Source organism: Notechis scutatus, chromosome 6, assembly GCF_049901735.1.
Source record: "Notechis scutatus isolate UNSWTSFEM ecotype Mainland chromosome 6, rNotScu1.2, whole genome shotgun sequence".
NCBI lineage: Eukaryota > Metazoa > Chordata > Lepidosauria > Squamata > Elapidae > Notechis > Notechis scutatus.
Genome location: NC_142014.1, coordinates 24,163,849 through 24,181,187, shown reverse-complemented (window position 1 = coordinate 24,181,187; position 17,339 = coordinate 24,163,849). Strand labels below are relative to the sequence as shown.

Genomic DNA, 17,339 nt, shown 5'->3' with positions numbered 1-17,339 from the left:
GGTCCCAGAGTATTTTACACTTGAAAACAAATATGACAATAATTTCACATTGATATTGTTGACTTTCGTATATAATTTTATATTAATATGTCTTGTCAATCTTAGTTTTAATTATTCAATATTCCCATGTCCTCTTTTGTATCCATCTCTACATTCTTAACATCTCTTTTTTTTTGTTATAAATTCTGTATTACGGATCATACCTGCATTATTTAACAATTTGTATAATTCTGCTATCGTGGGGATTGGGAGCCATCTTTTGGATATTTTTGGAACTACAGGCATCTCTAAACCCTTCTTAACTCAGACCAGCATCTCGTGCATGAGTTTCCCCTTTGCAAATTTGCTCTGCATTAATTTGACACATTTTGGACAGCTTTAAAAAAATTATGTCAGGAAGAGCAGGAAAGAGAGAGGGAGGGAGGAAGAGAGAGAGAATGTCTATATCTAACTATCTATCAATATTTTATATCTATCTAACTATCCTATCTATCAATAATCTATATCTATTTATCCTATCTATCTATCCTATCCTATCTATCAATAATCTATATCTATCCTATCTATCTATTCTATCTATTCTATCATCTATCTATCTATCTATCTATCTATCTATCTATCTATCTATCTATCTATCAATAATCTATATTTATCTATCCCATCTATCTACCATCTATCCATCTATCTATCAATAATCAATATCTACCTATCCTATCTATTCTATCCTATCTATCTATCTATCTATCTATCTATCTATCTATCTATCTATCTATCTATCTATCTACTTATCTACCTATCTATGATTTATATGACATATATACCTTGCAAAGAATACTGTACTAAGAATGATTCATTATGGCATATTCTCTTTGGGAACTCCTCAGATACAACAGATTCTTAAGTCCACGCTGTGGTGGCAAGGTTCAAGTTTTGGTTTAAACCAAGCAAACATTTATTAACCTCCTGTCATTTCCCCTTCTGGGAAAAATAAACAGCCACTTAGATATGTTGAGAAGTGAATACCAAAAGCAGCAATCAGTAGCAATCACTCGCTTAAAACAAACAAACAGAGCAACTAAGCCCTTCAGTTTTTCCATTGTTCTGCTTCGGGAGAAGAAACCATAAATGGTTTGAGAAGTGGAGCCATTTGCGAGGGAGATCACGAATCCTTCACACTCTTGGTTTTACAGAAAAGAAAGAGTTTAGTGTCCTGTCTGTATTTTCTGCAACAACGAGTTGAATTAAATCACCAGAAAAAAATCTCAGAGCATTGTCTCTCTCAACCCTGGCAACCAGAAGATGGGTAGTCTTCAACTCCCAGAATTCTTCATTCAGCATACTTAGCATCGCCTTCACTTTGGTTGATTTTGGAAGTATTAGAGAATTCAGTGATCTCCGGGATCCCATTGGTGGGTCCTTTCAGCTACCTCACCCTGAATGCAAAGAAATCTTTTCATTTCCTGCCCCCACCCTCTGAGCCACCAAGAATCATAGAGCATTAATCTAATGTCTTTCCACACCATAGAGTTTTGTTGTTCAGGCACTAAGTCATGTCTGACTCTTCATGATCCTGTAGACCAAAGGTGGGGAACTATGCCCCTTTTATGAGTTGTGGACTTCAACTCCCAGAATTCCTGAGCAAGTGTCATTCAAAAAGTCATAAAAGGGCCATAGTTCTCCACCCTTACCATAGAGCATGTCAGCAGAGGTGGTATTCAGCCAGTTCTGACCAGTTCTGGAGAACCGGTAGCGGAAATTTTGAGTAGTTCGTAGAACTGGCAAATCCCACCTCTGACTGGCCCCGCCCCCATCTCTTCTCTGCCTCCCATTGAGTCCCAGCTGATTGGCTGGGTCTTCTTTGGTTGCCCTGCACAGGAGAACAGAGCTGGAAAGCAGGTTAGTGGGGTGGGGAGGGAATGGGGGTTTTACAAAATCCTTCCCCTGGAGTGGGGAGGGAATGGGGATTTTGCAGTATGTTTCCCCTGCCATCTCCACCAAGCCATGCCCACCAAGCCACACCATGCCCACCAAGCCATGCCCATAGAACTGGTAGCAAAAAAATATATGAATCCCACCACTGGTGTCCACTGCATCAATGTCCTTATCTAACCATCTAATCATCTAACCATCTATCTAACCATATTCTAACCATCTCTGCCATCCTTTTCTCCTTTTTCCTTCCATCTTTCCCAACATCAGGGTCTTCTCCAAGGAGTCCTCTCTTTTCATCTAGTGGCCAAAGTCTTTGAACTTCAGTAGCTGTCCTTCCAAGGAACCATAAGGGTTGATCCCGATGGGATCTGCTAGCAGCCCAAGGAGCTCTCGAGAGCTTTCTCCAACCCCACAATTCCAACATTTATTGTGCAAAAAAAAAACAGTCATGTCACAGTCATATCCTTTGGCTCTTTGAGATACACAAAATGTTAAAGCAGCATATTGCCTATGAATTTTTTTATTTTTTTTTATTTTTGGGGGGTGCGAGGAGGTGGCTTTTAACAAGTCCTTTATGGTACGTTGGTCCGAAAGAGGAATGGATTTGTCCCAAGTTGGTCTAGTGACAGGTAACCCTCAACTTAATAATGACAAGAATTTCTATAGCTGAGCAAGGCAATTGCTAAGAGAGTCCCCCACCTACTTTGGTGGCCTCGCTTGCCACACTTAAGTCAATCCTGCTCTTGTTACGCAAATCTGGTTTCCCCTGTTGACCGTGCTTGTTGGGAGCTGGTTGGGAAGGCCAGAAATGTTCTTCCGGATGCTGCAACTGACATAAAGTCATGCCAGTTGCCAAGCACCCAATTTTGATCATGTGACCATGGGGTGCAGCAATAGTTGTGTGAGGACCAGTATAGGACCGTTGTTTCCCAGTGCTGTTGTGACTTTGAATGGTTGTTAAGTCGAGACCTGCTTGTAGTAACAGTTGTGGTCTTAACCATAGCACTTTAGGAACAGATAGAAGGAACAGATCAGACATCCAGCCCTTGCTTATCCATGGAGACGGAGTGGAACAAGTGGCCAGCTTTAAGTTTCTGGGTGTTACCCTAAAAGAGGACCTGACTGCTCACATTGCAGCCCTGGTCAAAAGGGCCCAGCAGAGATTATACTACCTGAGACTTCTTAGAAAACAACAACTGAATGGAAAATTGCTGGTGACCTTCTACCGCTGCACCATAGAGTTTCTTAACTTACTGCACCTGTGTCTGGTTTGCCAATTGCACAGGGGCAGATAGGACAGCACTCCAGAGGGTTAACGTCATTGCCCAGCAGATCATGGGTTGCCCTCTTCCCTCTTTGGAAGAGCTTTATAGCTCCCGCTGCCTTAAGAAAGTTCAAAACATTCTTATTAAAGATCCATCTCATCCTGGGCACTTATTTTTTTTGAACTATTACCATCTGGCAGATGGTACAGAATATTAAAAACAAGCACAAATAGGCTGAAAAACAGCTTCTATCCCAGGGCAGGAACTCTATTGAATTCTACTGTATAGTGCAATGTTGGTGCGGTGTTGCGGGTTTTCAGTTCAATGTGTGGAGTGTGAAGGATGTGTGTTTGTGTTTATTTTCCTGGTCACGATGTGCACTGAAGATGGTGTTTGATTTCATTGTACAAGATGCAATGACAATAAAGTAAACTAAACTAAAGTTTAGATGAATATGCTTGTCCCGATGGTGTTTGTTTTTTCCTAAGAGGCAACTGGACTTTCTGGTTTTCTTTTGAAGACGTTTCACTTCTCATCCAAGAAGCTTCCTCAGTTCTGACTGGATGGTCCAGGCCATCCAGTCAGAGCTGAAAAAACTTCTAGGATGAGAAGCGAAATATCTTCAAAGAAAAAAATCAGAAAGTCCAGTTGCTTCTTGGGGGGGAAAAAAAAACAACACCGTTGGGACAACCATGACCTGGATGACTGAGAATCTCCATGGACAAGATGAATATGCTTGTTACACCTCCTCCTCTATGAAAATACACCAAATGCACCATGTGGTTTTTACCAGGAGTATTTTATTTCTTAAAACGATGAATAAAGAGGTAGGAGAAAACTTATCTGCAGACCAAAAAGAATTGTTCCAATTGCTTCTACCCTAAAATGCAATTCAAAAGACACTGAAAGGATTCTTTTAAAAAATGGACTTTGAAAGTAGAACAGAGTACAGAGCAACAGAGTTGGAAGGGATCTTGAAGGTCTTCTAGTCCAACCCACTGCTCAAGCAGGAGACTCTATACTCTACTGCTAATAAAAGGAGAGAAGCAACCTAGAACTAAGGAGGAATTTCCTGACAGTGAGAACAATTAATCTGTGGAACAACTGGCCACCAGAAGTTGTAAATGCTCCAACACTGGAAGTTTTTAAGATGTGATTGGACAACCTTTTGCCTGAAAATGTATAGGGCAGGGGTCGCCAACCTTTTGGACCTCAGGGACCACGAAACTCATATTTTAAATCCCGTGGACCACTAATATGAATTTTGACTGATGGTGGCTTGCTGACGTTGGTGGGAAAGTCAGTCCCATATTCCAGAACTGCAGTAGTTACAGGACTGGCCCTTTGGTCATCCCAGAGCAGCTGCTCCTCCAGTCCATGGCAGGCCGGTACACCCGGGTGGAGCTGCTCCAGGATGACCAAAGGGCCAGTTCTGTGACCACTGCAGCTCTGTCATATGGGACCAACTTTCCCACCAACATCAGCAAGCCACCCCAGGGCGGATTTCCCTCCCCCGCCATTGGTCTTACCTTCCAGTTCCAGCTTGCATGGCTCTTCTCAAGGTAAGGTTTGCGCTCGGCCGAAGGGTGGGGGCCAGTGGGTGGGTGGACCATGTGAGCAGTGCAGCCTTGTGTTCCCCCGCAGCCTGGATTAATTGCTTTGTGGGGGGGGGATATTTCTCTGCAGACCACCAAAATTTTCTCGCAGACCACCAGTGGTCCCCAGCCCCCCCGGTTGGCGACCACTGATATAGGGCTTCCTGCTTGAGAAAGGGGTTGGACTAGAAGACCTCCAAGGTCCCTTCCCATTCTGCATTCCAAGCAAACAGCTATCAAACCTCTTCTTAAGAAAAGAACTGAACGGAGACAAATGCAACCTTGTGCATTTAGCAATCAGGGATGAAAAGGGGAAGAACAACCTCCAAATATTATTTGCAAGAAAGGGAAGATATTCTCAGTTCACCCCTGCAAGAGCAGTTGGGAGCAAAGGGAGCATGAATCAGCAAAGGGCAAAAAGGCCATTTCAGCCGCATCGCGTTTCCCAATCGCAGAAAGGGAACGCACGACTCCGACTCTCCTTTGGTGAGACTCACATCGAGTCATGGATGTTTTCAGAAGTCAGTGAAACTGGAGGAAGGCAATGAGGATGCATCAGGAGACACGCAAGGAACAAAGGGAGACAGGGAGAAAGTTTTGCTTTGTGGGGAAGACAACTGGGGGAAGAGAGACAATCAGGGGTAGGATGCAAATATTTTTACTACCGGTTCTGTGGGCATGGCTAGGTGGGAGTGGCTAGGTGGGCGTGGCCAGGTGACTGGGTGGGCGTGGCTTTTTTTGCAGAACCCCTCCCCCCAGGCTCCATTTTGTTTGCCTCCTGGGCCTCAGGGAAGCCTCCTGGGTGAAGCAGTAAGACAGCGAGGGGGATCCCGGCACAGCTGATCATCAGAACAGCTGATCATCGGGAGGAAAAAAAAAAGAAGTACCTTAAGGAGTGACTGGGCATGGGAGAATGCGCTCAGCGATGTCGCGCATGTGCGTGATGTTGGGCATGCGTGATAAGGACTGACTGGGAGGGGAGGGGAGGGGAAGGGAAAGGGAGAAGTGGGCAGAGAGGGTCGGGGCCAGCCAGGGGCACGATTTGCCGGTTCTCTGAACTGTGCAGAATTGTAACATCCAGTTCGACTGAACCGGTCCGAACCGGTAGAATCCCACCCCTGGATAGGATGCTACGTTTCCAATAACTTTCAGGATAGAAGACCTGTTTATCCCAAAGCATGGTAAGATGCTAAAAGGCAGATGGTGGAGAGTGGTAATAGATAATCACTTTAAATATGAGCCAGCCGTGTGCTGCAGCTGCCAAAAAAGCCAACACAATCCTAGGTTTCATTAACAAGAGGGATAGGATCAAAATCACGTGAAGTGTTAGTACCGCTTTATAAAGCCTTAGTAAGACCACACTTAGAATACCGCATCCAGTTTTGATCTATATATAAAAAAGATGTTGAGACCTCTCACTTAAGGCATCAAAGGGCAACACAAATAGTAATGGGTGGAAGCTTTTCAAAGAGAGATATAGCCCAGAAATAAGGAGAACTTTTTTGACAGTGAAAACAATTAATCAGTGGAGTAGCTTGCCTCCCTGAGGTGAGAGTGCTCCATCAGTGGATATTTTTAAAAAAATTAGACTAGAGAACCATTTTAACTGGATGGTATAAGCCTCCTGCCTTGAGCAAGTGGTTGGACTTGGAAAAACTGCACACTGATTTTGCGTTGCATTTTCCATGTTAAGAGGATGTGATATTGGAATTCAGGGTTGCATCGCCCTTCATTATAGACTATGCCAGGAGTCGGCAACCCATGGCTCTGGAGCCGCATGTGACTCTTTCACCCCTCTGCTGAGGCTCCGTGTCGCTGGTTGGCTCCACAATTGATAGGGCTTTCGGTTGAAGGATGCCATGCTAGGAGGAGACTCTATGATGGGGGAACCAGACTTTTGGTCGGCAGAGGAAAAGACGCCACACTAAGAGGAGACTCTATGGTGTGGGGGGACAGGACTTCTGGTTGGCTCCAGAATTGAACGGGGGGGGCTTCCGGTTAGGACCTTTCTGGCTCTTTGAGTGTTTAAGATTAGCAACTTCTGGACTATGCTGTGAACTCTTGACTTTTCAAGAGCAAGAAGCACTTTTGGAATTGACATCAGACCGCAATTTGAAGGAACTTTTTAATGAAAAAACACAGAGGGAATTCTGGAGCCACGACGCAAAACTGTACCCAGAAGTGGTGGGAGGCGGAGGGGAAGCTATGACTTTTTGAAAAGCATTGAACTAGAAGACTTCATAGCTCCCTTCCAGCCAGAGGTGGTCTTCAGCAGGTTCTGGAGAACGGGTAGAGGAAATTTTGAGTAGTTTGGAGAACTGGCAAATCCCACCTCTGACTGGCCCCACCCCTATCTATTCTCTGCCTCCCATTGAGTCCCAGCTGACCGGCTGTCCATCCTCCTCTTCTTTTGTTGCCCTGCACAGGAGAACAGAGCTGGAAAGCAGGTTAGTGGGGTGGGGAGGGAATGTGGATTTTGCAGTATCCTTCCCCTGCCATGCCCACCAAGCCACGCTATGTCCACCAAGCCATGCCCACCAAGCCACGCCCACAGAACCGAAAATTTGAATCCCACCACTGCTTCCAGCCTTATGATTCTATGATTCTGTCACTTTTGAGGTCCACCTCATGGTGGCATGTCAAAAGGGAAACTTCACATAGGCTTATAGTATACCAAAGACTAGTTACAATTTTCAGTCCTGAAAATAAGCCTTTTTCTTCTGCTCAAATCCTGCCATCTTCCCAATCACATATTCTCATGAGGGTATCCAACATATGTTTCATTTATGTTCATTAAGTGATCTTGAGGATAACAGATAACAGATAATCACAGTGGAAGGGACTTTATAGGTCATCTAGTCCAACCCCCCCCCCATCCAAGCGGGAGACCCTACATCATTTCTGACAAATGGCAGTCCAATCTCTTCTTGAAAGTCTCAACTGATGGCGCTCCCACAACTTCCGAGGGCAACTTCTGTTCCATTGGTTGATTGTTCTCACTGTCAGAAAGTTTCTCCTTATTTCCAGGTTGAATCTCTCCTTGTTCAGTTTCCATCCATTATTCCTTGTCTGGTCTACAAGTGCTTTAGAAAATAGCTTGACCCCTTCCTCCCTGTGGCAGCCCTTCAAATATTGGAAGACTGCTATCATGTCTCCCCTGGTCCTTCTCTTCACTAGACTAGCCAGGCCCAGTTCCTGTAACTGTTCTTCATATGTTTTAGTCTCCAGTCCTCCAATCATCCTGGTTGCTCTTCTCTGCACTTTTTCTAGAGTCTCAACATTTTTTTTTATAATGCTGTGACCAAAACTGGATGCAGTACTCTAGGTGTGGTCTTACTAAGGCTTTATAGAGTAGCATTAGTACCTCCCTTGATCTTGATTGTATCTCTCTGTTAATGCAATTTAGGATTGCATTAGCTTTTTTGACTGCTGCTGCACACTGCTGGCTCATATTTAGCTGGTTGTCCACTAAGACTCCAAGATCCCTCTCACAGTTACTGCTATTGAGCCTGGTTTCACCCAGTCTATATGTGTACTTTTGGTTTTTCTTGCCTAAGTGTAGGACTTTACTTTTCTCTGTATTGAATTTCATTTTATTAGATATGGCCCAGTGTTCTAGTCTGTCAAGATCCACCTGGATCTTGAGCCTATCTTCTTGGGTGTTAGCTATTCCTGCCAGCTTAGTATCATCTGCAAATTTGGTAAGTTCCCCTTCTATTCCCTCATCTAAATAGCTAATGAAGATAATGAAGATAGAAGATCCCCTTCTATTCTCAAAGTAATTATTCCCATTCAATCTCTCTTGGCTTTTGGAGATGTCCAAAAAGTCAAGATACAGATATATAAAGCAGTGTGGCTTTAATCACATCGCTAGTCAAAATCACATCCCTGGTGGTGATGAGATTTAACCTCCTCAGCCAAAATGTTTTGGAAAAAGCCGGTGGAAGAATATTTCAAGTTTGATGGAAAATGATGCCATCAATATGAAACAGTAAATTTATTCACAGTGTTTTCCCTGATGTTAAACAAGCTTAACATCACATGCAATGAAGCCAGAGGAGACTGTGAGGTCAATCCTAGATAGAGGCTAATATTTGGAATAGACCCTCGTGCTTGAGCAGGTGGTTGGACTAGATGACCTCCAAGGTTCCTTCCAACTCTGTTATTCTATGGTCTATGATCCACATCACTTTGCATCTGTACTCATTTTTTCCTTTGTCTCCTCCGACTTTATCCATTGCAATAGTGACATTTTGAGCATCGTAACGTCAACATTCTGTAAAAGCAGAGTTTCCCAGCCCTGAATGCTTTTAAGACATGTGGACTTCAGCTCCCAGAATTCCATGCTGGGCTGAGGAATTCTGGGAATTGAAGTTTATGCATCTTAAAAGTGGCCGAAGTTGGGAGCCACTGTGCAAAAGAATTGGTGAACAGATGAAGATAAATTTCTGTTCTGCCAGGCATGGAATTCAGATCAGATTTGGAAAATACAAGGAACAGATCAACATATTCTGTCCAGGGGTAGGGAAGTTTCTCAGCGACTCCCACCGGTCTGAAAATATATTATATTTTAGAAGAACCCGGTGCTCCAAGCTTGTGGACAAAATAATATCTCTGCTCAGGATGTAAATTCCATCGTTGTGCAAAGTGCAAGTCAAGTTAAGACCCGATTTTGATGTGTTTTCCTTGAGGTAGAGCCACTCTTTGGTAACCACATTGTAAGACTGCACAGTTAACATATCCTCATTCTGACCCGCTCTTTTATTGGAATCCAAGTCGTGGCTGCAGCCGCCTACTATGTAGATGGTCTCCTCCACTGATAACATTTGCTGCTTGCGGATGTGCATTCCACAGGTTTCAAAGTTAGTCCACTTGTCAGAGATGGGGCAATATTCCCAGATATTCAGATTCCGGTCTGCAATAGAGAAAAAGAAAGCTTAATAGCACCAGCACTTAGACTTATATGCCGCTTCACAGGGCTTTACAGGTCTCTCTAAGCCGTTTACAGAGTCAGCCTATTGCCCCCCCCAACAATCGGGGTCCTCATTTTTTACCCACCTCGGAAGGATGGAAGGTCGAATCAACCTTCAGCCTGTCAGGATTGAACTCCTAACAGTGGGCAGTCGGCCTACAATACTCACTGCACCACCAGGAAGGAGAGTGAGAAAGGAATAAGAAAAGGAAGTAAGAAGGAAGGAAGGAAGGAAGGAAGGAAGGAAGGAAGGAAGGAAGGAAGGAAGGAAGGAAGGAAGGAATAGCAATAGCCCTTAGACTTGTATACCGCTTTACAGTGCTTTACAGGCCTCTCTAAGCGGTTTAAAGAGTCAGCCTATTGCCCCCAACAATCTGGGTCCTCATTTTACCCACCTCGGAAGGATGGAAGGCTGAGTGAACCTTGAGCGGTCAGGATCGAACTGATGGCAATGGGCAGAGTTAGCCTGCAATGCTGCATTGTAACCACTGAGCCATTATGGCGGGAGGGAGGGAGGGAGGAGGGAGGGGGAGGGAAGGAAGGAAGGAAGGAAAGGAAAGGAAAGGAAAGGAAAGGAAAGGAAGGGAGGAAAGGAAAGGAAAGGAAAGCAATAGCCCTTAGACGTGTATACCGCTTTACAGTGCTTTACAGGTCTCTCTAAGCAGTTTACAGAGTCAGCCTATTTGCCCCCAACAATCGGGGTCCTCATTTTACCCACCTCGGAAGAATGGAAGGCTGAGTCAACCTTGAGCCTGGTGGGATTTGAACTGCCAAACTGTAGGCAGCTGCCTGCAGCAGAAATACCCTGCAGTACTGCACTCCTGACCACTGCGCCACAGAAGCTCCTGTATGACTACTTAATGCAAGTAGTCCTCAACTTACAACCACAATGGAGCCCAAAATTTACATTGCTAAGTGAGAAATTTGTTAAGTGAGTTTTGACTTTTCTTGCCACATTTGCTAAGTGAATCACTTTTTTTTTTTGTCATTTAATGACCTGATAATTCCTCACGGGGTGGAGTCTGGGCAACTGAATGGAGCTGAGTGTTTACTAACCGGATGCTCTTCCTGTTGCCAGTGCGGAGTTTTGTTCAGTATATATTCTCATAGCGCCCAGAGAGAGAAATGTCTGCCTCTACCTAAGACTGAAATCACAGTCTCCTGATTGGGAGGCAAGAGCTCTAGGCCACTGCACCACCCTTGCTAAGTGAATCCCTGCAGTTGTTAAATCACTAACATGGTTGTTAAGTGAGTCTGGCTTTCCCATTGACTTTGCTTGTAAGAAGGTCGCAAAAGGGCTCATGTAACCGCAGGGACACTGCAACCATCCTAAATGTGACCCAGATGTCAAGCATCTGAATGGAAATCATGTGGCGACGGGGATGCCGCAATGGTCATAAGTATGTAAAATGGTCGCAAGTCACATTTTTCATGGCCGTTGTAATTTTGATGGGTCGCTAAGCAAGAAATGGTCATAAGTTGTAACTTGGACGTCGTAACTTTGAACGGTCTCTATATGAACTGTTGTAAGTGAAAAAAAGCCAACACAGTTCTAGGCTGCATAAACAGAGGGATACAATCAAGATCACATGAGGTACTAATACCACTCTATAAAGCCTTAGTAAGACCACACCTAGAGTACTGCATCCAATTTTGGTCACCATGATGTAAAAAAGACGTTGAGACTCTAGAAAAAGTGCAGAGAAGAGCAACCAGGATGATTAGGGGACTGGAGGCTAAAACATATGAAGAAGGGTTACAGGAACCGGATATGTCTCTAGGCTGATGAAAAGAAGGACAAGGGGAGACATGATAGCAGACTTCCAATATCTCAGGGGCTTCCCCAAAGAAGAGGGAGTCAAGCTATTCTCCAAAGCACCTGAAGGCAGGGCAAGAAGCAATGGAGGGAAACTAATCAAGGAGAGAAGCAACCTAGAACTAAGGAGGAATTTCCTGAGAGTGAGAACAATTAACCAACGGAATAACTTGCCTCCAGAAGTTGTAAATGCTCCAACGCTGGAAGTTTTTAAGAAGAGATTGCATAACCATTTGTCTGAAATGGTATAGGGTTTCCTGCCTAGGCAGGGGGTTGGACTAGAAGACCTCCAATGTCCCCTCCAACTCTTCTCTTCTATTCCATTTTATATGGACTGTTTCCCAGTATGATTTGACTGCTTATTGCACCCTATGACTATTATTAAGTGTTGTGCTTGATGATTCTTGACTCTTGATGAATGTATCTTTTCTTTTGTGTACACTGAGAGCATTTGCACCAAGATAAATTCCTTGTGTGTCCAATCACTTGGCCAATAAAGAATTCTGTTCTATTCTATTCTATTCTATTCTATTCTATTCTATTCTATTCTATTCTATTCTATTCTACTCTACTCTACTCTACTCTACTCTACTCTACTCTACTCTATTCTATTGTGACATGAGGCAAGACAAGGATGGCAGAGGAGCCTGGATAGCCAGCAACCCGAGTGTCGCTAGTTAATTGGTGCAAACTTAGACCACCACCCCCTCCATGGTGCACCATGGTGCACCAACACAAATGCTGAACAAAATAAATTAGCAATTAAGGCTGTTGAGGACTGCATTGTGTCTAGCATGTATAGATTCCCCTGACGTTGTATGCCATACCCTAGATAAACAAACAAACTTAATATAGCAGCCGCATCCATGCAATGAAAGCCCTGCTCCTTTTGTTACATGTGTCCTACACACAACAGGCTTCACTTCTACTATTGAGGATGCCACCTTAACTTTTTTTTTTTAATCTACTCTACTCTATATTCTATTCTATTCTATTCTATTCTATTCTATTCTATTCTATTCTATTCTATTCTATTCTACTCTACTCTACTCTACTCTACTCTACTCTACTCTACTCTATACTCTACTCTACTCTACTCTACTCTACTCTATTCTAGAATAGGATAATATAAAGCCGAGGACTATCTGTACGACTGTATGACTATCTGCGGTCCCTGCTATTTCTTACCTCTTGGCGTGTAGCCTCCCATGACATATATCTTCTCCTTGCATTCACATGCCGAGAACTCCACAAGGGGAGCTGGTAAAGGTGCCACAAAAGTCCAGCCATCCTGCTCCGGGTGGTAACACTCAATGCTGGAGAGGGATTGGCCCCCGACGGCATATAGTTTTCCACTCACAGCCAAGAGCTTAAAATTAGCCCTAGGGGGAAAAAAAAAAAGACATTTGGAGAAATTGAAGGTTAAGGCACAAACATTTCCAGCCCAATGTTTTCTTTCAACAACCAGATTGAGCGAGGGATACAACTCTTTTCATTTGATTTAGCCGCCCACCCTGCAAGCTTCATAAAAAACATTCCATGCACATACCAAGCATTCAGAAATTTTGCATTCACTTTGGTCAATGTTGTTATGCTGCCCTCCTGATTCTGCAGTATTTAAGCCCTTTAGTTAATGTTTGCTTAAGTATTTATTTCTCAGATCTATTCTTTCTCGAGCTATCCACCGAACTCCTATAACGATTTCTACTCTCTTCTCCTTAGGCGGCCAAAGTGTTTGAGCTTCAGCATCTGTCCTTCCAAAGGATAGTCAGGGTTGATTATGGGACAATATGGAAATGGAATAGAATACAATGGAATGCAATGGAATGGAATAGAATAGAATAGAATAGAATAGAATAGAATAGAATAGAATAGAATAGAATAGAATGGAATGGAATGGAATGGAATGGAATGGAATGGAATGGAATGGAATGGAATAGAATAGAATAGAATAGAATAGAATAGAACAGAACAGAATAGGAATAGGATAGGATAGGATAGGATAGAGAATATGGGATGGGATGGGATGGGATAGAGTAGAATAGAATAGAATAGGATAGGATAGGATAGGATAGGATAGGATAGGATAGGATAGGATAGGATAGAGAATATGGGATGGGATGGGATGGGATAGAGTAGAATAGAATAGAATAGAATAGAATAGAATAGAATAGAATAGAATGGAATGGAATGGAATGGAATGGAATGGAATGGAATGGAATGGAATGGAATAGAATAGAATAGAATAGAATAGAATAGAATAGAATAGAATAGGAATAGGATAGGATAGGATAGGATAGGATAGGATAGGATAGGATAGGATAGGATAGGATAGAGAATATGGGATGGGATGGGATGGGATGGGATGGGATAGAGTAGAATAGAATAGAATAGAATAGAATAGAATAGAATAGAATAGAATAGAATAGAATAGAATAGGATAGGATAGGATAGGATAGGATAGGATAGGATAGGATAGGATAGAGAATATGGGATGGGATGGGATGGGATGGGATAGAGTAGAATAGAATAGAATAGGATAGGATAGGATAGGATAGGATAGGATAGGAGGATAGAGAATATGGGATGGGATGGGATGGGATAGAGTAGAATAGAATAGGATAGGATAGGATAGATAGGATAGGATAGGATAGGATAGGATAGGATGATGAGATGGATAGATGGATGGAGATGGATAGAATAGGATAGGATAGGATAGGATAGGATAGGATAGGATAGGATAGGATAGAGATAGAGAATATGGGATGGGATGGGATGGGATAGAGTAGAATAGAATAGAATAGAATAGGATAGGATAGGATAGGATAGGATAGGATAGGATAGGATAGAGAATATGGGATGGGATGGGATGGGATAGAGTAGAATAGAATGGATAGGATAGGATAGGATAGGATAGAGATATGGGATGGGATGGGATGGGATAGAGTAGAATAGAATAGGATAGGATAGGATAGGATAGAGAATATGGGATGGGATGGGATGGGATAGAGTAGAATAGAATAGGATAGGATAGGATAGGATAGGATAGAGAATATGGGATGGGATGGGATGGGATAGAGTAGAATAGAATAGAATAGGATAGGATAGGATAGGATAGGATAGGATAGGATAGGATAGAGAATATGGGATGGGATGGGATGGGATAGAGTAGAATAGGATAGGATAGGATAGGATAGGATGGGATAGGATAGGGATAGAGAATATGGGATGGGATGGGATGGGATAGAGTAGAATAGAATAGGATAGGATAGGATAGGATAGGATAGGATAGGATAGAGAATATGGGATGGGATGGGATGGGATAGAGTAGAATAGAATAGGATAGGATAGGATAGGATAGGATAGGATAGGATAGGATAGGATAGGATAGAATAGAATAGAGAATATGATATGGGATGGGATGGGATGGGATGGGATAGAGTAGAATAGAATAGAATAGGATAGGATAGGATAGGATAGAGAATATGGGATGGGATGGGATGGGATAGAGTAGAATAGAATAGAATAGGATAGGATAGGATAGGATAGGATAGGGATAGGATAGGATAGGATAGGATAGAGAATATGGGATGGGATGGGATGGAGTAGAATAGAATAGGATAGGATAGGATAGGATGGATAGAGAATATGGGATGGGATGGGATGGGATAGAGTAGAATAGGATAGGATAGGATAGGATAGGATAGGATAGGATAGGATAGGATGGATAGGATAGAGAATATGGGATGGGATGGGATGGGATAGAGTAGAATAGAATAGGATAGGATAGGATAGGATAGGATAGAGAATATGGGATGGGATGGGATGGGATAGAGTAGAATAGAATAGAATAGGATAGGATAGGATAGGATAGGATAGGATAGAGAATATGGGATGGGATGGGATGGGATAGAGTAGAATAGAATAGGATAGGATAGGATAGGATAGGATAGGATAGAGAATATGGGATGGGATGGGATGGGATAGAGTAGAATAGAATAGGATAGGATAGGATAGGATAGGATAGAGAATATGGGATGGGATGGGATGGGATAGAGTAGAATAGAATAGGATAGGATAGGATAGGATAGGATAGGATAGGATAGGATAGGATAGGATAGGATAGGATAGGATAGGATAGGATAGGATAGGATAGGATAGAATAGAGAATATGGGATGGGATGGGATGGGATGGGATGGGATGGGATAGAATAGAATAGAATAGAATAGAATAGAATAGAATAGAATAGAATAGAATAGAATAGAATAGAAAATTTGGGATGGGATGGGATGGGATGGGATGGGGTAGAGTAGAGTAGAGTAGAGTAGAGTAGAGTAGAGTAGAGTAGAATAGAATAGAATAGAATAGAATAGAATAGAATAGAATAGAATAGAATAGAATAGAATAGAATAGAATAGAATAGAATAGAATAAAGGAAGGGATCTTGGGGGACTTCTAGTCCAGTCCCTGCTCAAGCAGGTGAACCTACACCATGTGTTTCTACATTGAACTCCAGAAATACACTTGAGCAGGAATTTTATTCTCTATATAGCCTCATACCTGCTCACTGATATTCTCCACCAGATATTAGAATGGATGCCCACCAAACTCAGAATAACAGGGTTGGAAGAGACCTTGGAGGTTGCCCAATCTCTTCTTAAAAACTCCCCGTGTTGGAGCATTTCTGGAGGCAAGTTGTCCCCCTCATGAATTGTTCTAACTGTTAGGAAAGTTCTCCTTGGTTCTAGATTGTTTTAGGCGCTCCCTCTTCTTTGGGGCAGCCCCTGAGATGTTGGAACACCGCTCTCCGGTCTCCCCTAGTTCATTAAACCGGGCAGCCTTACCTCTTCTGGTTCATGGAGGCCAGTTGGCGCCACTCGTTCAGCCAGGGGTTGTAACGGTGCGCGGCTGCGATCTCCTGGCTGCTCGGCCGGTAGCCTCCCACCACGAACAAGTAGTTGTCCAACACCGCCCAGCCGAAGCCGCGCACCTGGAGCAGGTCGGCGGGCGGCTCGGCGGGCGGCAGAGGCTCCCAGCGCCGCTTCTCCTCCTCGTAGCGCAGCAGAGGCGGCCGGTCCGGGAAGCTGCCCAGGAGAAGCAGAGCAGGCCGGCCCCGGTGGCGGCGCTGGCGCAGCTGGCGCGCCAGGGCGTCGGGCAACAGGAACGGCAGGCGAGCTTCGGGCCGGGCCAGCAGCTGATGCAGCCGGCCGGCCATGAAGTCGAGGCAAGCCTCGCGCAGCTCGGGCAGCCCGTACACCTGCGCCAGGTGATGCAGCTCCAGGCAGTTGGGCAGCCGCACCCGGGAGCGCAGCAGGCGCAGGAGCGGCGTCACCTGCAGGAAGGAGGCGGCCTCCACCAGCTCGGCCAGCGCTCCGGCTTCGGGCGGCTCCTCCTGGGCCAGCCGCGCCGTCTCGATGAACTGCAGCACCCGAGCCAGGCCGGCTTCGCTCAGGCCGCCGCGCAGCTGCTGCACCGCCAACCCGGCGCCCCCCGCAGCCGCCTCCCGCATGCCCGAGCGGTAGAGAGCGCGGAAGTAATCGCTCTGCTCGATCAGGCGCTTCTTGCGCACCGGCGGGAAGCGGCGATCGCCCAGCCGGACTTCCACCACCTCCTCCTCCTCTTCTTCCTCCTCCTGATCCGCTTGCGCCCCTTCCTCTCCAGCGGCGCCTTCGCCTGCCTTGCCGGACATCCCTCGGCGGGGCCGGGTTTCCCTCGGGCCGGAGAAGGGCGCCGGCGCGGGGCGGGAATGATCGCGGAG

At 44.5% G+C, this 17,339-nt stretch overlaps 1 protein-coding gene across 1 annotated transcript; it reads right to left on the bottom strand.

The window, feature by feature from the left end:
- Positions 1-8,774: 8,774 nt before the first annotated feature.
- KLHL42 (kelch like family member 42) lies at positions 8,775-17,339 on the bottom strand. The gene is made up of 3 exons (XM_087969537.1): positions 16,426-17,339; positions 12,769-12,962; positions 8,775-9,707 (listed from the first exon to the last, which is right to left on the bottom strand). Exons 1-3 carry the CDS (start codon positions 17,268-17,270, stop codon positions 9,262-9,264), a joined length of 1,485 nt encoding a protein of 494 aa, XP_087825663.1. The 5' UTR covers positions 17,271-17,339; the 3' UTR covers positions 8,775-9,261.